The sequence below is a fragment of the Ambystoma mexicanum genome, chromosome 10 (genome assembly GCF_040938575.1).
Source record: "Ambystoma mexicanum isolate Mex_15411 chromosome 10, UKY_AmexF1_1, whole genome shotgun sequence".
Classification (NCBI taxonomy): domain Eukaryota; kingdom Metazoa; phylum Chordata; class Amphibia; order Caudata; family Ambystomatidae; genus Ambystoma; species Ambystoma mexicanum.
Genome location: NC_090932.1, coordinates 622,918,686 through 622,943,803, shown reverse-complemented (window position 1 = coordinate 622,943,803; position 25,118 = coordinate 622,918,686). Strand labels below are relative to the sequence as shown.

The window sequence follows — 25,118 nt, the reverse complement described above, 5'->3', positions numbered from 1 at the left end:
CTGGTAAGAAGGAGATTTAATTTAATACGTAGCCACAGGGTTCTGAGATAAAGAGAAGCATGCTGACACAAGCATTTTTGTAGAACATTCAGAGGCTTAATGTCCAGGGAAATATGAGCAAAGACTTTATAGGAGCAAAGAGACTCCCTGTTCTCAATCCAATCAGCCTCATACAGTACCTTCTTCATCCTAGCTGGATTGCGCTCAAGCTCCTGCAGAGAAATTAATTTGTTGCCCATTGTTGATTGCACTGAGTTAACCTAATTTATGAGACTTGCACAATTACCCTGCCTGTAAAGGATATTAAGTTGAACAAACAGGGTAAACTTGGGAGGAAACAGTATGGAGTGAAGAAGCACTCTTCTCCAACCAATCATAGTACGCAGTGAAGTAAGACCCAAAATGTGCTTAACGGGAGCTTCAAAAATCTTTTACACAGGAAAGCCCCCTGGCTTTCAAAATCAAGATTGGCCTCCTTTATCTCAGCCCCATATGATAATTTCGGGACAATCGCCTGATTGTACAATTTTGAAGCTGGTAGCAATGAAAAGTGACCGTACTTCTTATCAATGACACCAAGTTGGTTGGCTGCTGAAGTTGCTCCAAGTCTTAATTCATCTGTTGCAAGTGCCAAAGCTTGTCTAGACCTTAAAGTGACCCCCAGATATAAAAATGTGGTCACTACTTGCAATCTCATATCATCAGTGTACCAGCCATGATCTTTATATGATTAAAGATCAGGATTTTAGATTTGGCGACATTTAGCGCAAGATCACAAAAAAATCTGAGGGATCTCTGCAAACCAACTGCTGTGTAGTCAATCAAGACAAGGTCATCTGCGTAGAGAAGTTATTGGATGACCACCAGACACAACCTTGGATGATTGACCCCTGGACCCTCCAATGCAGCCCCATTGCCCAAGATGTATAAATTAAAAAGGGACAGGGCCAAGACACAACCTTGGCGCAGACCACGGTCAGCAGAAATCCACCTTAAATACGTGCCCCTGCTTATCCAGCCTGACCTTAATCTTCAGATGCCTATGCAAAAATGCTAAGCAACCAAGTCATCCGGACATCCTTGCGTCCTCACCATCCCCCGTAGCTTATTCCGATCCACGCAATCAAAGGCCTTGAAAATATTGAGAAAGGAAAGATTGATAGTCCTTTTAGTTTGAAATGTTTGCTTTTTTAAGAGCTGAAGGATCAGGCATTTAAGAGCAGCATTCGTCCCTCTGCGGAAGCCGGTCTAATAGCAGTCCGACTTGTTAGCAGAGTTTGCCCATCTTTCCAATGCACAAAGTAAAAAGCCCAAAAATGTTTTGTAGGAGGCATCCAAGAGGGAAATGGGGCAATAGTTCACTGAATTAGCCCCATCTCCCTTTTTGTAAATTAATATTACAATAGTCTCTCTCCACGTAACCGGACACAGAGTCCGACCCAACACATTGCGGAAAAGCTGTAATAGAACAGCTGTCCACTAGGGTGGATTGGATTTGAGCATCAAATTGGACAAGCCATCCAGCTCGAGGCATTAGAGGACTTACGCCCTAGTAATTGCCAACAAAATTCCCTCTAAATCAACGTCCAAGAGTTCCCAAGCGACTTCAGCAGAAAAACCATAAGATTGAGTGGATACGCGCCTCGTTGTGAAGCCATCATCGGTGCACAGACTAGAGAAGTAAGCCTCCCACTTTAAAGAAGGGATAGAGAGGTGCTGAAGTGCCAATTGTGCCCCCCCTTGAATAAGTCTCCATAAATTGGTTGTCTGACAGGAAGCCATAGCCCTAAACATCCTCTCCGCGTCAGCTTGCAAATGCAAAGCTTGGGGGCCCTTGGCCCAATTCCTATACGCTTGCTTAAGCCTAGTAATAGTATGTGCCACGTTCATACCTGGTTTTAAGGTTTCCCTTATCGCCCTTTGCAACATTCTCTTCCTCTCACACACTTCATTATTATACACGTGTCTAGGAGTCACGTAGACACATTCACTTGGGAGATTAGAGGCTGGAATAAGCACGGAAAGTGTACTTTGGAGATAATATGAGAAAAGGCGAGGACACAGCTCCACAAATAGCGCCCCCACAAAAGCGTCATTAATGATTGCATTAAACCTGTGAGCATATTTCGGGTGCCATAAAACTCATGATTACCAGGGTTGATCTCCAGAGCATCAGAAACCAGGTCTGGAGAAGTGACCTTGCAAATACCAGCGAGGCCAACCATGAGACGCGAATGATCACTGGCTATGTCAGATTCAACAGTGAAATAATCTATAGTAATGCAATGATAAGTCAGCAGTTTGTGTGAAGACTTGCTGTTTGGTCGTGGTGGAGGAAGTAGAACAGACCAACAAGGTTTCGTAGTCGTGATGCGGGGGGAACAGGCACTGGAGAATCTGAGGACTTACAGCATACCTAGTTAACAAGCAAAGCCTTGCCGCCATGACCCTGCACCCCAAACACAGTACACACTGCTGCACACCGGTGTACTCAGCGCATGGTGTGTGCTTTTAAAACGACAACCTCCAACAGCAATGAAAGAAAAAGCAGACTCCCCTGCTCGATCGAAAAAGGGCAGTCATTGGTTGTAGTAGTAACAGCATCATCTTTTCATAGAAGGCAGATGTCAGACCATTTGGTGCAGGGTTTTCCCCGTATTGCTTTGTATACTTCCGTTGTTTCTATGGGTAAGGCCAACCATTTTCTGATCCCCTCTGATAATTTGGGGGGGGGGGGGTTAAGTGACTCCAGGTATCGCTCCTGGGCCCTTATAGCTGCTTTCCCCTCTGAGAAGAGTTTATGAAACCAGTCCTGAAAGGCATTCCTCTTGTGCACTTCCTCTTCACTTTCTTTTCTCAGATCATTTTTATCCTTTGCACGAAAGCCTTATTGTCGCTAGCTTTTATTCTATTAGCTAGTAATATTTCGGCCTTTCTCCCTAATTTATAGAATGCTTACTTAGATCTCAGCAGTAATTGTTCTGCTTTATCCATTTGTATTAAGTTGTCCCCTTACCACCATCTTCTTTCTGTATGTTTCCCTAGAAGGGCTTTTTGGATGTCTTCTCTATTGCTTCTAGCTCTTTGGTGAGATTATTTTCTTCCCTCTGGCGGGTGGGTTTCAATCCTGCCACTATCAGATTCCCTCTTGCTACTGCTTCTAGAGTGTGCCAGTGGATCCTTAGTGAGGTGTCTTCCAATGTATTGGTTGAAAAATAGTCCCTTATGACCCCTTTTAGATTTTCCCTTACAACTCCACCTTTCAGCACCTTTCAGCCTGGACCCATAAAGGATCCATATACCCCTTGCTATGGGGTCTAGCAACATGCCCACACATATTACAATGCCATGCACCTTTCTAACAAATGACACAGATGTACAAATGTAGTCAACTGTAGAATGTGAATGGTGGGAAAAGGAATAATGTGTGTAATCCTTTTTTTGTGGGTGAAAGACTGCAGAAGTCGCTAAGGCCAATTTCCTCAATTTCTCTTCTCTAAGTTCAGTGAGGCTTCCCCATCACCACTAAAATTGATTGTGTGGACCTCTCCAATTTGCCTCATTACCAAATTGAAGACCCCGCCATAAAATAGTCTCCCTCTATGTATTCCCTCTGCAGTTTAAAAACCTAAGTAGGATTTTTTCCTGGCTTGTATTAGATGCATACAGAGGCAAATGCCAGCATCTTGTGTCATACAAACCTTCTACTATGACAAATTGTCCATCTTTGTCCCTGATAACAGCTGTCACAATTTATTATAAATTCCTATAGAACAGCAGATCCACCCCTTTTATCTTTGTTGCTAGAGGGAAATTGCATGGGATATTGTCTATGGCGCAGTCTCACTTGGTATGAAAGTAATAAGTGTGTCTCTTGTAATGTCGTTATCTCTACATTCTCTTTTTTTGTTTCTTTAAACACTTGTAGCATTAGTAGTAGTTTCTCATTTATATAGCACCTTTATCCATTAGCATCGCCTCAACGTGCTTGTGGATGAATGCCCTCAGGGCCGGAGTCCAAGTATCTAGATTGATGGAATTAGTAGAATGCGGGTGCGCATTAAGCAGACATTGGAGGTTTGGTGAGTTGGCCGTGCTCCACTAAGCAACCCAAGATGATCACGCATATGCATGGATGCTGGTGGGGGGTGGTGGGGTTCAGGGGAATTAGGGAGTCCAAGAAACCCGTTATGTGACCAGCATGACCGAAATGTGTCACAGGTCGCAGCTGCATTCTAGTGCCTGTTGATTCGTTGTGTCCAGCTAGACCGAATTTTGTATGTTGTAGCTGCAGTCTGATGGCTGTTGGTGTCTGACTACATGCTTTGATGCTTTGTTTGGAGCTCTGCATTTGGTGTTGCTGAGCAAATACTAATCGTCCCAACTTTTCTGAGAGTTGTACTTTACCATGCAGTGCAAAATTTTCTGGATGTAAAAGAAACTGGGGAAGTCAGGTGTTCGCAGGGAATAACCATGTTTTAAGGGCCTTTCTGAAGGAGAGGTAGTTTTCACTGTGGCATGTGTGTAGTGGAAGGGAGTTCCAAATAGTGGGGGCTTGGACGGAGAAGGCGGATCCTACCATTATGGTGTAGTTGTAAGGGTGGATCATAAGGAGGACGAGAAGGTCACCCGTCAGCGGTTAGGATGATAGTGTAGTACTCTAAGGGCAGGGGTGATGTGTTCCCTGGGCAAGAGGACAAGGAGGAGTCTGGCTGCAGAGTTTTTGATTCATTGTAGTTTCCTGAGCTGATACACTTGGGGCACCTAGAAAGAGGGAATTGGCACAGTATAAGCGGGAGAGGATAATGGCAAGGATTGCAGAGACTCCGTGTGGGTAGGAGAGGTAAGGGAGATTCTCTTCAGAATGCGCAGGTGGAAGTGGCAAGTTCTGGACACAGTGTTGATGTGGTGAGAGAGTGATCAGTCGAATCCAGTGTGCATCCAAGAATCTTTCCAGAGGTGGATGCTGCTGGTTGGGCTTGATAGGGAGTGTTGTCAAGTGGTCCATTGGGGAAGGAGAGATGTTTTCCCACCATTATGATTTCAATTTTTCCAGGGTTGAGGAGGAGGTGGTCAGCTGTCATCCAGTGGTCGATTTCAGGGAGGCAACAGACTAGGTCAGGGTGGGAGGAGGTCAGTGACTTGGGGATCTTGAAAAAGATCTGGGTGTCATCCACGTAGGTATAGCAGGTAAGGTTATGAGAGCAGATAAGCGGGAAGGAACTAAGGTAGAGATTGAAGAGGAAAGGGTACAGGGAGGGACCCCTTGGGACCTCTTTGGGTACAGGCCGAGAGGGAGAAGTCAAAGGGGGAGCATGTGAGAGGTTGGAAAGGAAGGCAATTAGAGTGGAGTCTGTGATGCCTAGAGTGTCGAGTCTGGCTGTGAGTATGGTGTAGTCAATAGTTTGAAAGGCAGTAGATAGTAGTTCTTTAATGAGGAGTGTTTGAGCCTCTTACATTAGTCAACCACATTTGCAAAAGTATATTAACCTTCTTCTGAGTCATAATGTTTCCAAGATCTCTCGGCTGTACTGTTACATCTGTTCTGTCCTTCAGCATTTAATTATTCCAAATCTGGAGTATTCCCCTATACCCCTTACCCTCCCTTTTTTCTAAATCCCCTTTCTCCCCTCCAGTATGTATACCCCAAAATTCGAGTAGCTTCCACTCTTCCCAGCACATTGCCCCCTGGCCCCCCCGGTGCCTGGTGTAACACATAACTTTAATCTGGAACCTCTATTCTTAAAGATCTATAAAACAGTTTCTCACATCTCTGTATAGTGGAACACCATATGTTCTCTCAGTACTTCTCTAAGTAAAATCTAGATCTGTGGTTTAGTAGCTGGACCCCTCCCCCCCTATTTGGGAGACCCCCGTTTCACCTCATGATCTGATTTATCTTTCTCCATCAACCTTTCCTATAGTATTACATGTTTCCCATCTTGCTTCCCTTTTGTTGTTTTACCTACTTGTGACCTTTCTGCCTGTAATTATATAATGTATAGGCATGTTGCCATCTCTTTCTGTGTTGTTTTTCATTTCGGAACCTGTCAATGGCCTTTGGAAACCCATGAGGGCTTATTTTACTCCCTCTGTTCCTCGAAGTTGATGGGCAATCCACATCTGTAGGGTCTTACATGTCCATTCCCCATAGCTTTGCCTTTGCTTCTTGCTGCGCTTTGAAGACCGTTATGTCTTTTCCTTTTAATGAGCCCAGATGGGTACCGCCATCTGTACCTGATGCCTCTTTTATTTAATTCATCTGTCACTGATTTCATCATCCTTCACTTCATCAGTGTTACCGGAGTGACATTGCAAAATATCTGTACTGCGATATTCCAAAATGTAATGTTTGTTATCTTCCTTGTTTCCCGCAGTTTAGCTTCTTTAACACTAAAGTCATTGGCCCTCATTACGACCCAGGCGGTAAGTTACCGCCTGGGCCGTGACTTTACCACCATGGCGTAAACTATGTTTACGCCATGGTGGTTGGCGGACTTACCGCCCCATTCCGACCTTGGCGGGGCGGTAAGTCCCCAATCCCCATTTACCCTTCCCCATTCCCATTTTTGCCCCATAGGGCATAATGGGAGTGGGGAAGGCGTTAATTACGCCACCGTAAATTACGGTGGCTTAATTAACTCCATGGTCCCTTAGCGCCATGGATTTTAACACCTGTTAAATCTGCCATGGCGCTAAGGGACCTCGTACTCAGGCGGTAAGGGTCGGCGCTGTTTACGCTGCCGTAAACCCCTTACCGCCTGGGTCGTAATGAGGGCCATTAAGTTTTACCACCACGTCTCTTATTTCAGTTTGTTCAGTCTCTTCAACCCAATATGGTGCATCTGCCAGTAGCTGACTAAATAGCTCTTCTACACCCCTACCCCTCCACCCCGCTGTCACCCTGCCAGATATCACCGGCTTCCATGCCTTCTTTCAGGAAATGTATTCTAAGATTATTCCAGCGGACATGTGTTCTCTAACTCTTTCCATTTATTTTGCAGCAACTCTAAGTTTACCACCAAATCTTGCACCAAGCATCTTGTATCAGCTGAAACATGTTAGCTTCAATTATTATGGTATTTATTGCGCGGGAACCTACCTTCGAGAAGCAACAGAGCGCTTTACGGAGGTACACAACAGAGCACTTTCCAGAGGTGTACAACATTACAGATGCATAACGGAGCACTTTTCAGAGGTAACAACAGAGCAGATATACAGGGTGGGTTAGGAAACAGGGGAATCAGAGGAGGGGTACAGCTGTACCGGTTGGCAGGGAGGATGGAGAAGAGGAGAGGGGCAGTTGGCGTCTAGCGAGTCAGGTGGCGCGAGGGGCAATGTGATGGTCTAGGTTTTGAGGCGTAGAGATTTCTTTAAGAGGTAGGTCTTGACTTCTTTCAATGTCGATATTGCTATCTCACCCTGGTTCACCCACTCTCATTTTGTTTCAGTCTCCTTTCTACTCCCCACTATCACTGCAAACAAATCTGATTTCAAGGGAAATATATCCAACTCCAAGTCCATGAACTGATTACCATTACATTGGGTAAGGACACCTATTATTACACTGCTTAGAAGCAGGACGAATCTGCTATGGGCACTGTATTGAAATGTAATATATCATTATAAAATCATACTCCACTTATAAGAAAATGTGTCCCAGGAGTATCTACTTTTCCTTTCTGGGGATTTCAGCTGAGGTTAGCGGATTAGTCAGTAGAGGAGCCAGCAAATCTGGGAAGGGGAAGCAACCTGGGAGCTGGGGAGGGATAAGGAAATGAGGAGTGTCAGTGAAATCGAGATAAAACAGTTAAGGCTAAAAAAGACAGGGGCCCTCATAACAAGGCTAGAAAAACAGACAGGTTGCTGCCGGACCTGCAATGAATTACCGGAATTACCAGGGCATTACATCCCTGGTGGTCCGGTAAATCCAGCGCCGGCAATTCTGTTAGTCCCCATTCTTGTGGGAATGGGGACCAGGGAAACACTGGCACCATGTCCTACAGTGTTTCCGCGAATGTCTGTGGCCGGGTGGCGTTGCGCCTGCCAGATCAGACCTGGCGGGCGTAATGACACACGGCCGCAGAACTCATAGTTTGTTGGTCTGGAAAACAGTGCTGGTACAGTTTTACCGGCACCGTTAATTCCGGACCGAAAAACTTGTCATTAGGGCCAGGGTTTTGGTGTAAATCTGCCCATCAAATCTTCACCATCCGGAAATCCCAGATTATACTTAGCAACTTGATATACATATGATCTTGGAACAGCAGACCGAGAGGCAGGTTAGGTGTGAAGAGAACAAATTGAGGAGCTGGCACACGTGGCACATATAGCCCATCATCCCCATTCATTTTCTTGTAGTCCTAGAGCTTTTGGATTCCATATAACACTGCTAGCACTCTGCAATGTTGAACAATCCATTGAGGAGAGAGGCTGCTTTGAACTCCAGCTGCTGCAGGCAGACTTCTAATAGACACCTGTGGTGGCGTGAAAAGTTGGAGGAGAATGACCAGGAGTAGGTGGAGCATGGAAAGAGCTGCGGCAGACAGACCAGACAGGGGATTAGAAGCAGGGCCATTGACCAGGAAACCACAGTGAGAAAGATGGCTGGTTGTAACTCCGGGTAAGAGCAGGGTGTCTGTTGAAGACATGAGCACATAAACTGGCAGTGGCCAGACAGAGACTAATTGAACATGTGGTAAATCAGCAGCGCTCTATACCCTAAAGGTGGAAGTGGGTGAGGGTGGTTATAAATCCCCTGAAATTGGCACTGTGTGCAGACTTCTTCATCCCCATGTCCAGATAGAGTGAGACAGGGTTTTGGGCTAATACTGGCATGTTAGTGAGGAGGCCTTCAGCACAATAGTAAGAGCACTACAGTTAGTAATCCGGTGGACCGGTGGTGGAAATCCTAACCGGAAATACCAACATGGGCTGTATCAGAGTTGCCGCAGCAAGGAATCACAGGGGACCCCTAGGGCAGAAGAAATAATTAAGCTTGTGTCTACTGTAGAAACTACGCAATGCTTAAAGGTACAAGTGGTCCTCCCAAGGCGATCAGCGATCCCGCTAAGGACAGAAGGGAGCTGAGACTTCATAACTCCCTGAGACTGTGTAAGGACATGTATGGCATTTTGCAAGATGTAGTGGCATTTTTGTTGCCAGCAGAAATATGGCATTTTTTTAGCCAGTATAATATATCCTTATTGATAGTATGCAAATTACAGGATTTACAACACAGCCAAGCCCAACTCGAAACTGCAGATAATAAAATGCACGCATAGAAAAGCTTAGTGCTGCCAGGTCAAATAATGAAGTGCACCATTTTTTGGATGCCTCATACATGGAGACTACATTAAATCATATTACCGACTAACATAATTAACATTGCTAAAATACTAATTCTAACTTCTCTAACATTATAAGGCAGTCTCATGTGCAAAATGAGGTGAAAATCCATGTTTTAGTGGCACTACTGAGATTCATTTTTAAATGCACACTGGCATTTTCTTCAGCTTGTAGAAAACAGAAAAAAAGGCAAGCAGCAGGAAATAAAATGAAACAGTAACTCTGAGAGTAAGTCTTTCATTGTTCTGAAAATAAAGGGTGGCACAGAGCAAATTCTTTTTTACTATGATTGGTGGAAATTGTTAGCAGATTTACACGTCACTTAGGGGATGGATAGGAGAATTATTGGTGACCATTAATGCGGAGAGCAGTTAGTTCAGGCTGGGCTGAGAAGACTGACGGAGTTCCAAGGGATCAGAGCGCTGGCTGTGAGAGATATCTCACTAGTGCTCCCCTCACAAGATTACAGAAGCCTTTCGCGCTGACACTGGGCTTGCATTTGCGAACATAGCGACATTGTGCTGGGAACTTCAAAGAAATACTAATCTTGGTAAGATATGTGCCAAGTGAGGACCATGTGAATTGTCGTATGAGTGGCTGAGGTTTATTACAGTGCAGGAAGTCATTGCATGTTTATTTTTCGTCATGTTCAGAATGCGGGAACATTAACCCATGTTTCAAAAGACCCGCTTGTTCTGTTTTGTTTTCTTTTTGTATTCCAGATGATGATGTAATTTACCCATGGTAAGACTTAATGACTTGTGAATAAGACATAATATAATGGGTGTGTATGAAAACAAATGGGATTTTGGTGTCATTTTTGCATCTGTGAATTCATTTATATAAGTGAAGTATACAGGGGAGGTTCATATCTGTTCAGTAGTGCATTTGCCAATTTATAAATGCAAGTAAAATAACAAACAAGAGAAGGTTTGTGTGCAGTATGATGAACGTTTCTTTCCTTGCATGCTGATGGGAAAGGATCTGATACATAGATTACTGGATGTAAATAAGCAAGTAATGTTTTATGGCACATAGTGCCTCATTACGACCCTGGCGGAAGACCATGGTGCTATTAGCACCATGGTCCATGCCGGTAAGTTACCGACTCCACCATGGAGTAAGGGGGAATTACCACCCCATTACAAGGTTGGCGGGGCGGTAATTCCCCCTTCCTCCATGGCCCTTTCCCATTCCCATTTTTGCCCCATAAGGCACAATGGGAATGGGGAGTGCGCTAAGTACAGTGCCGCAAATTGCAGCACCGTACTTAGCACCAAGGTCCCTTTGCGGGTCCCTATTTTAACGGCTGGTAAAACAAAGCAAAGGGACCTCGTAATTAGGCGCTAATAGGTTAACGGCGCAGCAGCCTTTTAGTCGTAACGAGGCCCATAGATTACTGGATGTATATAAGCCAGTGATACCAGCCACAAACTATAGGTGGTGCTCTAAATAAAATCATTGGGTTCTTATAAAGTGCATAAGTCTGGAGTTCTCTACAGACAACTAGGGGGTATTCTAATAGAAAGGAAAGGTTTGTTTTATGATGGGGTTATAGTATAAAAAGAAAACCATGCTCACCGCTATACCACAGGTATAAATACCGCAAAACAAGATACCACTAAAATTACCACCAATATAAGCTAACAAGGTATGGTCACTGAAATAGGTTGATATCAAACCCAATATAAATGCCAAACTAATTTATTGCCAAATTACCGCCAATATTTATACGGTAAGAAAATACTGCCAAACCCTGAATTTACCCCAATAGAACAAAATCTCTTACAACTGTGAGTTACTTTGTTGCAAGGTGTCCTCACTGGGAATCCAGAACCTGAACCTTTGGAATAAGGAAAATAGATCATTTGAGAGCATGAGACACCCTGGGCCTCATTAAAAGTATAGCGTTAAGTGGTAACATTGGTGGTAAACCCATTACCACCAACTTTACCACTATGCCAAATTATGAGGTTGGGCCTGGAGCAGAGGATTTACCTTAAGAAAAATCCTGGAGGTAAATTCTCACACTCCCCGCCAAAAAATCAGCAGAACAGCAGGAATTAACACAGCGGAAAGTCTGCCGTGGTAATTCCACCCAAAAAAAAACATTGGGCCTCATTACACGGACGGCGGTGATCCAGGGTGCTATTAGCACCCTGGACCATGCCGGTAAATTACCGGCACCGCCTTGGTGGTAAGGGGATTTACCGCCCCATTCCAAGGTCGGTGGGGCGGTAAATCCCCCTTCCGCCATTGCCCTTCCCCATTCCCATTTCTGCCCCATAGGGCTCAATGGGAATGGGGAAGGCGCTAATTACGGCACCGCAATTTTGCGGTGCCGTAATTAGCTCCGAGGTCCCTTAGCGGGTTGGTATTTAACGCCTGCAAAAAGCAGGCGTTAAAGCACCAACCCGCTAAGGGACCTCGTAGTACGGCTGTAAGGGTTAACGGTCACCGTTGCCATTAACGGTGACCGTTAACCCTTACCGCCGTCCGTGTAATGAGGCCCAAGTCCAATGAACTCCAAAAAAAGGGGGACGTACGCTGCCACTTGTAATCCAGCAGTAATTCCGCCAGACGAAGTGGCGGTAATAGTAATTTAGTTGGCCAGGATTCCGGCAATTTACTGCTGGGATACCGCCCAACTCGTAATGCGGCCCACTGTATTGTTCACCCATCAAAACACATTTTTTGTTATTGTAGTAGGATCCTGCATTGTATGGTATAGAGAAAACCCAATAGCCTGTGGGAATTCACCCACAAGTCCCTAAGACATGGAAAGAGGGATGTTACAACTCTGCCAAAACCAAGGATCCGGGAAAAGAGACAGTCCTGTAGGTGAGACAGCTTCATATACCCAAAGCGTGTTCATCAATGTCTGGACTTCTGGAGAAGCAGTCTGCTTGTTGGCAGATCCTGTAGGGTGGAGAGAGCCTTTATGACTTGTGTTTTAACACCTTATTGCCAGAAGGGCTTCCTATCTTGTTACTTGCTTTTTTAATAAACAGTGGGGGAAATACGAACATTCTGACCTTAGGGAGCTGTGTTCCACCTTCTCTGTGTTAATGTTCAAATCAATTTCTAGCAATACATAATGGGAAGAACTTTTAGATAAACGCCCTCAATAATATGGACTTCATATTGTTTCCCGGATATCCACAAACAATCAATTGCTGAGACAAAGCAAATGATGTTGATCTAAAAATGCAGTTGCAGGGCAGGACTATGCTAATGGCGGCTTTGTTCCAGGGCATAAGCTGAGGGTGCCATACATCTACATTCGCTGGTTCATGAAAGCGCGCAGGAATCGATGCTGTGTGTCACGCTGTTGTGGGTGTTCACCTATTCCAGGGGGAGGGTTTACACGACGTGATTCCTTTGACCAAACCGGGATAGCAGTTTGCTTGGGAGCAACAGGCTTTGCGCAAGCCATGTAGTTGGCAGCAGGCCTCCTCGTTTGGCAGACCTCTGCAGTTTCCAAGCAGGCAAAGCAGAACTCAACTTTGCAGCGGCAGCAAATGATATACTTGCACATCTCCTTGTGCTCAATCAGAAGCCCGCAAGTAGGGCATGCCCGAATGGAGGGACAACGCTTAATTTCACTGTGAGGCAGGTCCAATAACTTGCATTTCTGCAGTATGTCCAAGTTGGAGTCCTTGCACTCCTTGCTCGCACAGCCCACAGAAGACCGGATGTCGCCTTCCCAGGGTTGGAGACATTGCCAGCAGAACTCATAGCTTCCCTTTTTCTTTGCTTTGCAGATTGTGCAGAAGACTCGCATGTTGCTCTGGTCTCCACGCTCCACCAAGGACTTGCACCCAGGGCACTGAAACATGACAACAACAAAAATGTAACACCGGAAACGCTTGATATTTCCTTATCAACATTAGGAGTTTGCAATAGAACAATTTATTTTCAGGTTCACACACAAACGAAAGCTCGCAGTCACATTCATTAAACACTTGCAATAGGGCAATCGACTTCCGGCAATGTCAGATCTGTGCATTCACTCAATGGTGATGGGGGTAAGTCACAACACTATTTGTTCGTAAGCGCATGCAAATGTAATGATTCTATTTTAGTATATTAATTCAAAAGAAAGGGGGGATTGTAATCATGGTGTAGAGAAATGGTAGGACAGCACTGATTTTCTAAGGGGTACGGCTCAAATACAGTTATACCACTTTGCCCTGAACTGCCACCTATGGATCTTTCCTGCTTCCCCCAATAATAGAACGTTTGTTATTATCCCCGCTAGCAAGGTGATGTGCAATTCAGGTAAATAGACATTTATGAACAGTGAAAAGGATGACTAATGGTTACTTAATACTGTAGTGATTGCTTTAAAGTATACACATATAGAAACGAAAGCTAATGTTTTTTTTAAAGGAAAAATTCCCTAACCAGGGAAAAGACGCATCTTCTTACTAGTCACAGTGCCTGCACCAAATGGAGTTAGCCATCTAATGGCAATGTGGAAGCTGGCACCTAACTGCTACATATGCACAATAATAGACTACCATTTCTTGAAAGAGGCAAAGAGGCACTATTCAGGGACAGCAATGAGGGGATTAGTTGCGTGTGTTATTGTGTGCGCGTGTATAATATATATATTCAAAGAAAAACTTTAGTTGAGACATTTAAGAATCAGGGGTACATGAAAATGGGCGCAAATTCCACTGGCGGAATTAGCACCGGCATCTGGTGGTAATTCTACCAGCGCTAATTTCACCAGCAGAATTAACGCCAAGAAGCAGCATGGTATTTCCGCTGCATTACAAGTTGAAATACTGCTGAAAATGGGCGGTAATTCTGCCAAAAACACAATGCAGTTACCTCCGTCCTAAAAGGTAGAGGTAACTGCAAACATGTGATGGAAATCCAGTGACAGGTGCAGCCAATCCAGTCTGAAAGACTACATAAGGGCCCATACCGGACACAAACACACTCTCGAACACCATGCAGCAACTAGCCTTCACTAACTGGGACATGCAGCTCCTTCTGCTTCACCTTGAGCTGCAGAGGCAGGAACAGCAGCTCAGGGCACAGGGAGGAGGACGAGATGCCAGGCAAGGCGAGCACCCATTCCCCTGGGTAGGCCCTTACCCTGGGCATTGACTGATGCCCAGCTCATTACCCTGTACCAGCTGAACAGGCAGACTATTGATATTGATATTTTATTTCTATCGCGCTCGTACACAAGTGTTTCAGAGTGCGACATGGCAAGGGAGGGGAACAGGGGAGAACAAAACAACGATCTTACTAAGCCCAGTGACATTGAGAACGCGCAAGTGCATGGGAGGGGGGGGGGAGTGCATGGAAGGGGGGAGAGGTGGAAAGTGCTGAGCAAAGGAGAAATAGATAAATAATAAATAACTAAATAATAAAGGCAACAAAGAGTGGTTTTGCAGCCAGCAAGTGGCAAGTGCTGGGTTTAAGGCAGCAGACAGGGTAGGTCTGATAAGTGCAGGAAGAAAAAGGGGGTGCTGCATGGGTACAGATACAGACCCCAGTGCAAGGGGTGGCCCGGAGGCAGTGCGGGAGGGTGGCGGGGTGAGCAGGTACCTGGGCCCAGAGGACAGAGTGTGGCCAGGTGTACGGTACCAAGAGAGAACAGATCAGCAGGGGAGAGGGGGTGCGAAGGCAGAAGCTAAGAAGAAGGTCTTGAGGTGCTTCCGGAACCAGAGATGGTTGTCCTCAAATTTTAGAGTGGCAGGGAAACTGTTCCAGAGGAATGCCCCAGCCGAAGACAGAGATCTACCCCCAGCTCGTTTCTTTGAAAAACGACTGACCCTGAGGGAGTTAGAGGTAGAGGAGCAAAGAGCTCGAGAGGGGAGGCATTTGTGGCAGGATAGCTGAAGGTATTTTGGACCCAGGCCCCAGAAAGCTTTGTGGAGAATGCAGAGGGTTTTGAATTTAATCCTTGCATCCACTGGGAGCCAATGGAGAGCTTTCAGAGCTGGAGAGATACGATCCCAGGGCTTGAGGCCAAGGACAAGTCTCGCAGTCCTGTTCTAGATTAGTAGGGCGGAGAGTAGAGGCAGGTAGATTTAGAAAGAGTCTGTTACAATAGTCCAACCTAGAAAGAGAACCAGAGCTCTGGCGGAAGGAGAGGAAAGGCAGAGTACCTCTGAGGAGGTGCAGTAGGAAGTTTAACTTTTTAGAGACATCAGAGATGTGGGCAGAGAAGGAAAGTGTGGAGTCAAAGATGACCCTAAGGTTCTTAGCCTCGCAGGTGGGGGTAGGAGGAGGGCCAAGGGAGGCCGGCCAGGGAGTGAGGGGAAAGGATGGTGAAGGTGTGCCAATGAGGAGGATCTCTTGTCTTGCTGGCATTCAGACAAACATCATTGGTGGAACACCAATCTTGAATGGCAGTTAGGCAATCAGAGAGGAGAGAGGGAGAGGAGGTGGCCGAGGGTAGCCTGAAAATGGGTTGAGTGTCGTCAGCGCAGCACTGGAAATTTGAGCAGAAAATGGCAATGCAGTGGGCGAGAGTTGCCAGGTATTGGTTGAAAAGCCAGGGCGAGAGGTTAGACCCCTGGGGAACACCGCAGGTAGAGAGGAAGATAGATGATAGGAATGACCCAAGTTGGACCTGGGAGGGTCGATCAGAGAGGAAAGAGGTCAGCCAGGCCAGAGCCTGATCAGCGATACCCAGGTTATCACGGTGACGGTTGAGTTGACTGTGTCGAAGGCAGAAGAGAGATTGAGTAGGATGAGGACAGAGGGAATGTTAGAGTCAAGATTGGAGAGCAGATCCTCACAGATGTTCAGGAGAGCAGTTTTCGTGGAGACAGCCAAAAGAATTGGAATGAAGGTTAAGCTGAGAGATGGCCATCTTTTCCAGGCGTTTGCCCAGAAAGGGAGTAATGGAAATCGGCCGATAGTTAGCCGGACAAGAAGGATCAGCTGTGGGTTTCTTGAGAAGAGGATGCACAAGGGAGTGCTTCAGAGGGGAGAGTAAGGATCCCGAGGCAAAGGAGTGGTTGTAAAAATCAGCAAGGGCCGGAGCGAGGGTTTCAATGTGGTCCTTGATGGTTTTAGAGGAACAGGAATTAACCTGTTTTGATGAGCCTTTCATAGATCAGACTTGTCTAGCGACCTCATCAGGGGAGAAAAGAGGAAAGGACGAGAAGGAGGGTGGGGGTGGCTGAAGGAGGGTCAGCAAGCACAGACGGAGAGGGGAGAGGAGGGGTACGGGTGGAGAGGGTGGATAGGATGTCCTGGGTTTTTGAGATAAAGTGAGAGGCAAGGGCCTTGCAAAGAGCTTCGGAGGCAGCTGGAGGGGTAGAGACTGCAGCAGGGTTGGCCAGCACTTTGCAGATTTTAAACAGTTCGGCCGAGTTGTTAGATGCTGCAGAGACACAAGCTTGCGAGTGGACTCTCTTCTTGTTGAGGACAGAGTCGGTATTGCCTTTGGAGCAGGCAACAGGTCAGTTTGTCAGAGGATGAACAAGAAGCCCTCCATTTCCTCTCAGCCGCCATAAACGTATGTTTAAGTGTAGCTAGGTCGGAGTCATACCAGGAATTGCACTTGGCTCTGGACTCATGACAGGGGCAAGAGCATCAAGAGTATCAGAAATTGAAGAGTAGAGCAGGGACAGGGCTGTGTCAGGATGTGAGACAGCCAGAGGTGGAGGGGTGGAGAGAAGGTGGTGGCAAAAGCCTCAACTGACTCATGGGCCGGATGTCCGAGAAGGTAGGTGGCAGTGTTGGGGTAGGTTTGGCTTCGGGGGAAGAGAGGGAGAGATGAGAGGAGAAGAGGGAATGATCGCTCCAGGAGAGAGGAGTGGTCAGATGGGTGGAGAGGGGGAGGTCAGAGGAGATCTAGACATCGAGTGTGTGCCCTGCAGAGTGAGTCAGGCCAGAGGGGAGGATTTAGAGGGAGTCGCAGAGGTCACGGAAGAGTACAGAGGAGGAACAAGGAGAGTCAAAATGGATATTGAGGTCACCAAGGAGGAGGAGTTGAGTGGTAGAGGCCAGCCAGGAGGGAGGAGGAGAGGTCCGCCTACTGAGAGAGAAATTAGGTGATTTGACCAGGTGGCCGGTAGATGGTAGCCACAGTAAGAGAATGGGTAGGAGAGAGAGAGAGAGAGAGAGCCTACAGACAAGGCATTCAAAAGAGGAGTAGGTCTCAGTGGGAATGATAGAGACATGACTCCTCTAAAGAAAGATCAGGGCTACCCCCCACCGGACCAGGAGGATCTGGGTGCGGAGAGGATCTTGTAGCCATCAGGGAGGAGAGTGGTAAAGCTTGTGACAGAGCTGGCCGTGAACCATGTCTCAGTGAGACCAAGGACATCAAGGTCTAGTTCTTCAAGGAGGTGGCAGATGTCAGAGGAGTGTTTAGTTGAGAGTGGCAATATGAAGAAGGTTGCCAGCCTTAAAGACCTTCCGGGGAGGGGTACATATCAGAGGTACGCCCTGCGGAGGAGAAAGAGCCCTAGGAGGGACAGAGGAGGAGGCGAGAGAGGTCAAGGTAATCAAGGGGGGAGAGGAGGGGACAGCAGGAGATGAGAGGAAATTGATGAGGCGAGGGAAGCGCCTATCAAAGAGGAGGAGATTGGCCTGAGGGCCGTGGACCATGACAGTGCCATTAAGGTAGACATTAATGATGACTTTAGAGGCGTCGAAAGAGAAAGGACCTAGGCTTATTAGCCTTCGGTGTGGGCTGCACACCTAAATTCCCCCAATAGGGTTAGAACATTTGTTTTTAGAATATAAATGACAGTAAAGCCATTTTTGATAAAGTTGCTTCAAAGTGCTTTTATTCTGCAAATTGCAATTCAATTCTATTTCTCATTTAGTTAACGAATGGTTAAACTTCACCAATTTGTTTTGTGCTGATACAATGGCAAAGAAAAATAACCTAGGGCTAATGCATTTCGGAATGGTAACATTCATTCCTCAGAGCCAGGTTAAATGTACACGAGCATACAAAAAAATCTTTCTGTTAGAATATTTTGAAAAACATCAAATATATATGCATTCAGGAGAACAGGGTACCCACAATTGACAAACACGTACATGTAGACAGAGAGAAGAGAGAAGAGAAGAGAACATTGTCAGTGATTTGTAAACATTACATTGCATTAATGCGTTCTTTAAAAGACTATTATCATCCGACATTCAAATTGCACTTCCGTCAAGGTTTACATTAGATCTATTACTAAGTGTCTTCTGGTCAAGTATTCTGGGGGATAAGGCAGGACATTTTCATGTTATCACGGACCTGAAACGGGTGGCTTCAGTACATGCCGTTCAAACGTTCCTTCTCAGAACGCTGCAAAATGAAATAGTATGCTGCATTTAGTCACGATCACTCGTGGTTGCTTCTAATACGTGCCTGTCTGTGTGAAAGCAGAGCGCTTACCTTGTGAGTGTGTAGCTCGCTCGATCGAAGTAACCTCCGACTGCGGGTAGCAAGAAGGCTCTGCTTGCGTCTGCATGCATATGTGTAATGTTGTCATGGTGATGTAAATCTCAAAATGGCGGATGGCGGGTGCATGAAGTAGCCATACTAGAGTGTTAATGCTGGTGTATGGTAACTCGATTGCATAAACACGCTGGATTGCACAAATGATCCTAATAGAACCGCGATGCCCTCTGTTCTGATTGGTGAAGTAACTAAAATATAGTGCTGTGCGTTACAGGAGGTAGTCAAGGGTCAAATTATGTTTTTGTGTGTGGTTTATAATAATGGGTGGATACTGTGTTCCCAGGTGTTTACATTCTCAAGAGTAACATATCTAAAACACAGGTAAGTTCAATGTGTTGTAAAAACAGATACAATTATAGAAAACAGTTAAGATCGAACTCATCGTTCATTCCTCGAGCTGACAATGATTCCAGTCTATCAATCCAAAAGGATTCTCTTTGTTGTCTCTTCTTCTTAGTGTCCATGCCGGTACTTACAATGACTTCTAATACCTGAAATTTGATCTGGGAGATATTGTGCTTCTTTTCATTGAAGTGTTTAGCTACTGCTGAGTTGATGTATTTATTGCGAATGCATGACTTGTGTTCATTCAGGCGGATGAGTACTTTTCATCCTGTTTCTCCTACATAGTACTGTCCACAGGGACAACGTATGCAGTATATACAGTTCTCCGTGTTACATGTGGCGTGGCATTTTAATTGCAATTTTTTCCCCTGTGTGCGGATGCAACACAAAAGCTCCTTTTATGATATTGTTGCAATTAGTGCAATTCAGGCATGGGTACGTGCCGAATCTTTTGGTTGGACTTCTTCTTGGTTTATCGTCGCGTGTGTTGACGAGTAGGTCCCTTAGATTATTGGATCTTTGATAAGCAAATGAAGGTGGATCGGCGAACAATTCTTTGGTTCTTTCATCTTTAGTCAGGATTTGTCAATGCTTATTAATACACCTTTTGATTTTCATGCTCTGGCTGGAAAATCTGGACACGTATACCAAAGATGGTGATGTCTTGGTATCTTTAGGAGTCAGGGTGCTTTCTCTTGTTTTAGTTGCTACCTTCTCTGCTGCCATCTTAATATCCTCCTCCGGATATCCACGGTCTTCCAACCTCTTACTTAGTTTAACTAGTTCTTGCTCAAACTCTCTCTGGTCGCTGATAATTCTCTTGAGGCGAAGCATTTGTCCATAGGGTAAATTTCTTAAGGTCTTTTGAGGGTGAAAGCTCATCCTGTGCAATAAATTGTTTCTGTCTGTAGGTTTAGAAAATAGAGTGGTGGTGATCTGCTGGTTGTGTACTTTGACTTGAATGTACAGATAATGTATCCCAGGGTTCCCTATCTCAGAGGTAAATTGTATCCGGTGGTCAATACTATTAATGTATTGTAGAAATTCGTTTAATGTTTCTCTTGTGTCCTGCCATATACCGAAGATATCATCGATATACCGTACCCACACTTTGAGCTTGTCTTTCCACTCTGCTTTTTCTAAAATGTTTGTCATTTCAAAGCGATACATGAAAGCATTGGCATACAATGGTGCCATGGTTGCGCCCATGGCTGTGCCAGAAGTTTGGATGTAGTAGTCGTTCTTGTATCTAAAGTAAGAATTCGTGGAGATGAAAATCAGGAGTGACATAATAAATTCTTTAGCCGCCCCTATGTCGTCTTCTTGTAGAAGGAGCCATTTGACCGCTTCTTGACCCATGTTATGGGGAATGCTCGTATAAAGACTTGCCACATCGACGGTGAATAGGATGTCTTGCTCAGATAGTTGTGTCCTTTCCAGAATATTAAGGAAGTGTGTACTATCCTTGACATAAGTTTGTGTTTTTTGTATTAGGGGATTGAGAAAGTAATCGATATAAGTTCCTAGCGGTTGTAATATGCCTCCTGTGGCCGCCACTATTGGTCTCCCTGGAGGGTTTGTTAATCCTTTATGAATCTTTGGTAAAAGATAAATGTGTGGGATGGTTGGACTGGATGTCTGTAGAAATGCTCTTGTTTTCTTTGTAATCATTTCCCTCTCTTCCGCCTTGTCTAAAAGGATTGACAAGTTATTGCTGATATCTTTGGTTGGATCATGTTCGATTCTTAAATAGACTGCGTGGTCATCCAACTGTCTTTTGCATTCCTTTTCATAATCTTGTGTGTCCTGTATCACCAATGCTCCCCCCTTATCTGCTGGTCTTATGGTGATGCTTTAGAGGAGTCACCATTAATACTGGCCATGATCGACAACAACATCAATAGCAGGATCAATACCAGGACAGCCCTATCCTCTGTGCTAAATCTTGAGTTGGTGCTACATTTTCTTGCTAGTGGCACGTTCCAGCACCCTGTGGGCATGCTGTATGGCACGTTCCAGCCCACTTTTACAGTTGTGTTTGGGCAGGTGCTGTAGGCATTCCTGTGCCATGCATCCCACCACATCTCCCTGCCCACCACCCTGCCACAGATAAATGCCACAAAGGCATGTTTTTACACAGCAGCTAACATGCCAAACGGAATTGCTGTGCTTGTCTGCACCCATGGGCAACAGTTGCCCACCAGGCATCCGAAGAGGCATACCACAACAGGAAGCAGTTCCACTCCATGAATGTGCAGGTTACGTGCAACGCAGACCTGACAATAACACACTGCTGCACCCGCTTTCCTGGATCCACCCACGACCCCATGGTCCTGCGTAACAGCACCCTGCCTGCATACCTGGAGAGCCACAGAGGGCAACGGACATGGATGTTGCGTGTCATCACACAATACATTCTGCCAGCACCAGTTGAATGCTATGTGAAAGGGGGGGTGGAACATTACTACTGCTGATCAATGCATGCCCCGTCAACACCCCGTACATGCAGGACCTGCCCTCTCACGCCACATATGACACTCGCCAACCCACATGACTAGGCTCAGCAGGACTATGTAGTAGTATGAGAGCAATGCATAATGCCCTAACAAATAACTCATGCGCAAACAGATAACTACAGGGCCCACAGTGCATAGGGCACACGTACCTACAAAGCCAATGCAACATTTTAACTCTGCACATTGACAATGCAACACTGTCACACACTGATTGCATGTACACTGCAAACCAGGAATGTGAATCTATTGTGGCTGGAATGCACCAACTAAAAACATGCACAAGAACAACAAATTACCCAGCAGGCCACTACATGACAGCACAGCACACCACAAGCCCAACACAGACAACATGCACATTTGAAATACTACTACAGGCCATACCTGGCACAACTTGTTGGTGAGTTGTGTGCACAGTGTTTCTCTAAGTGACAATGCACATGCACCACTGTATTATATCCCACATCACTGAATTACCGGGAATGAAAACCATGTGGTACAAATGCAACATAAGTGCATCAAGAGAGTGTCCATTAACAAGACATACTCAGTGCCTTGTGACTTACATCTGTGTCCTATGCTCCTCTAACTGATTCTGGATACCCCCAGCTCGCATGACTGTTACACTTGTGCGCAAACCACGTACGCCACAGGAGGTGGCCTGCAATGAGGCACACGTCAGGACCAGACTCTGCATTGATTCGACCTTTGGCCTGCTGAAGGCGCGTTTCCAGTGCCTTGACCATAGCGGAGAGGCCCTGATGTACAGGCCAGAGAAGGTTGGCCAAATATTTGTTGATTGTGTCAAGCCAGGTGTTCCCATAATTGTTTGAAGTAACTCAGAGGATTATACTAAACTCTTTTGTGCTACAGGAGTATATCAACTTCTGAAAGTGGGAATCATGTCTCTATTAGCTTATTTTAATTGCACTCGCATCTTCCATGCAAAAAGCATATAAATATACATTACATATGACTGAATGCACCAGATTCACGTTTGTGGCACTTTCAGATTATTTGAGGTTTTACTGGATTAATGAAGATGAGCTCCTCTTCAAAACTAGTACCCTTGCAACGGATTTACCACGTTTTGTAGGATGTTTATTTGTATAATACTGTGTAATGAGGCAATATGTTTATGTTTAAGTTTATTGAATTTATATAGCACTTTACAATATAACAACAGATACAGTAGTGAGAGAAGCCTATTTACAAACATGAACAGGTCATTATAACAATAGGTAGAACTATTTACAAGGGGAGCGTGAGGGTGGGGGGTGGATAAAGGAGGGGGTAGGTGAAGGCAGTTACAGTATAGAATTTGAGGTAGGGGGAGGGGAAGGGAAGGGGGAAGGGGGTGATCATGTGTCCTCATTGTCCTTGAGTAGTGTTTGTTTCCAGTTTAAGGTCAGAGGGGAAGGGAAGGGGGAGTGATCTGGTGTCCTCATTGCCCTTAAGTAGTATTTGTTAACAATTTAAGGTCAGAGGGGGAGGAGAGAGGGTGGGGGGAAAGGAGGGGGGCAAGGGTAGAAGGGGAGGTGTAGGGAAGGGAAGTCAGGGGGGAGTGAAGAAGATGGGCTTTCAGGGAGTGGCGGAAGGATGTCTGCACATTGACTTTACATTAGTAGGCTTGGTTTCCATACAAGGGAGTGGTTGTGTACTATATAAAGAGGGACAGTCCTGGTTACCTCACAGTTCCTAGATTTGAGAATCCTGTGTATAAATTGATTCCCACGCTAAATGCAGTGTTTTACAGTGACATTTTTATTACAGTGTAGACACATAGGGTCTCATTACGAGGTTGGTACTAGTTATGGCTCTATTAGCACCATGATTAGCACTAATAACGGGACCGTGTCCGCCCTCGTTCAATGGGGACTTACTGGTCCAGTCCGACCTTGGCGGGACCGGTAAGTCCTCATTGTGAAAGCCATTCCCCATTCCCATCTGAGCCCCCATAGGGCTCAATGGGAAGGGGGAATGCGTCAATAACAGTACCCCAAATTGTGGTACCGCTATTGACCCCGGTATCCCTTAACGGGTCCCGTCCATAACGCCTGGTAAAACCAGGCGTTAAGAGAGGGACCCGGTAAGGGACTTCGGAATAGGACGCAAATGGATTACCGGCACAGGTGTCATTACCGGTGCCCGGTATCCTTTTGCACCCACCTCAGAATGAGGCTCTAGTCTTGTGGTGGTCAGCTGCCATGTGTTTCGACCTCAAGGGGTCTTTATCAAGGCAAGAGATAGGTTGTAGGATGGGGGGTGTTGCCCCTGGTCGAGCCCCCTTCGGGTTTGAATTTTCTTGTTGGGAGCTCTGGAGATTTCTTCAAACAGAATAGCTCAGCGGGGACTGTAACAACAGGATATCCCAAGACCCAACAAGAAAATTCAAACCCCAAGGGGGTTCGACCAGGGGCAACACCTGCCGCACCTACAACCTATCTCTTGCCTTGATAAAGACCCCTCGAGGTCTGAACACGTGTCGGCTGACCACCACAAGACTATGGGCCTCATTACAAGGAAGACGGTAGGGGGTTAACGGGGCCGGCCCCGTTAACCCCCTACCGCCGCATTACAGGGTTTGCCTGTGGGACCCGGTAAGGACGCCTAGTAAAACCAGGCATCTTTAGCGGGTCCCGCGAGCAGAACAGGATGAAAACAACGGGCCTGTTATTAACGGGCCCGTTGTTTCCATCCTCCCCATTCCCATTGAGCCCTATGGGGGCTCGAATGGGAATGGGGATGTACAGGGTCTGGGTTCCTGGAATGGGGAAATACAGGGCCCTCCAAGGTCGGAATGGCGCAGTATTTCCCCATTCCAGGAACCCAGACCCGGTACCCAGAATGGGGTTAGCCATGCCACAAATAGCAGCATGGTTTCCTCCTTCCTCGTAATGAGGCCCTATGTGTCTACACTGTAATAAAAATGTCACTGTAAAACACTGCATTTAGCGTGGGAATCAATTTATACACAGGATTCTCAAATCTAGGAATTGCGAGGTAACCAGGAATGTCCCTCTATACCTCCCTAGGGGTGTGGGTTCACCTCTACTAACCTGTGACCTTGCACAGAAAAATCAGGACTATAACACTAATAAATAGATCTCAGTACAGGAGCGTTCAAATCTAGAACCTGACTTCTCTCTACTGTGTACTATATAGACTTTGCTTTATATGCATTTGATTGTTCGCTCTCTATGCCTTGCTTATTTGCAAATTGCAACTAATGGTAAGTTTGCAATGAAAGCTAACATCGCCCCAGTACTATGTGTGGAGTGTGCTGTTGAGGTGAATGGAAGAGGTTATGCGAGTGTATCAGAGATGTACAAAACATACAATTCAACTTGCAATGGTGGATTCAGAAACTGGATCACTTTCTCTACCTCTTGCAAAGGATTGAAAGAATTTGTTTTCTGCATTCCCTTGGTTCTACTAAGGTAGAACATTAATGCCATTCAAACATTGAG

The 25,118-nt window shown here is 45.8% G+C and overlaps 1 protein-coding gene across 1 annotated transcript in view; it reads right to left on the bottom strand.

Moving 5' to 3' along the window:
• Nucleotides 1-11,804: 11,804 nt before the first annotated feature.
• Nucleotides 11,805-25,118, bottom strand: part of LOC138491602 (E3 ubiquitin-protein ligase ARIH2-like) — a 217,902-nt gene continuing 204,588 nt past the window's right edge. The window contains exon 4 of the mRNA XM_069618207.1: nt 11,805-13,177. Within this exon, the coding sequence (XP_069474308.1) occupies nt 12,626-13,177 (552 nt within the window). The 3' untranslated portion in view covers nt 11,805-12,625. The remainder of the gene's footprint in view (nt 13,178-25,118) is intronic.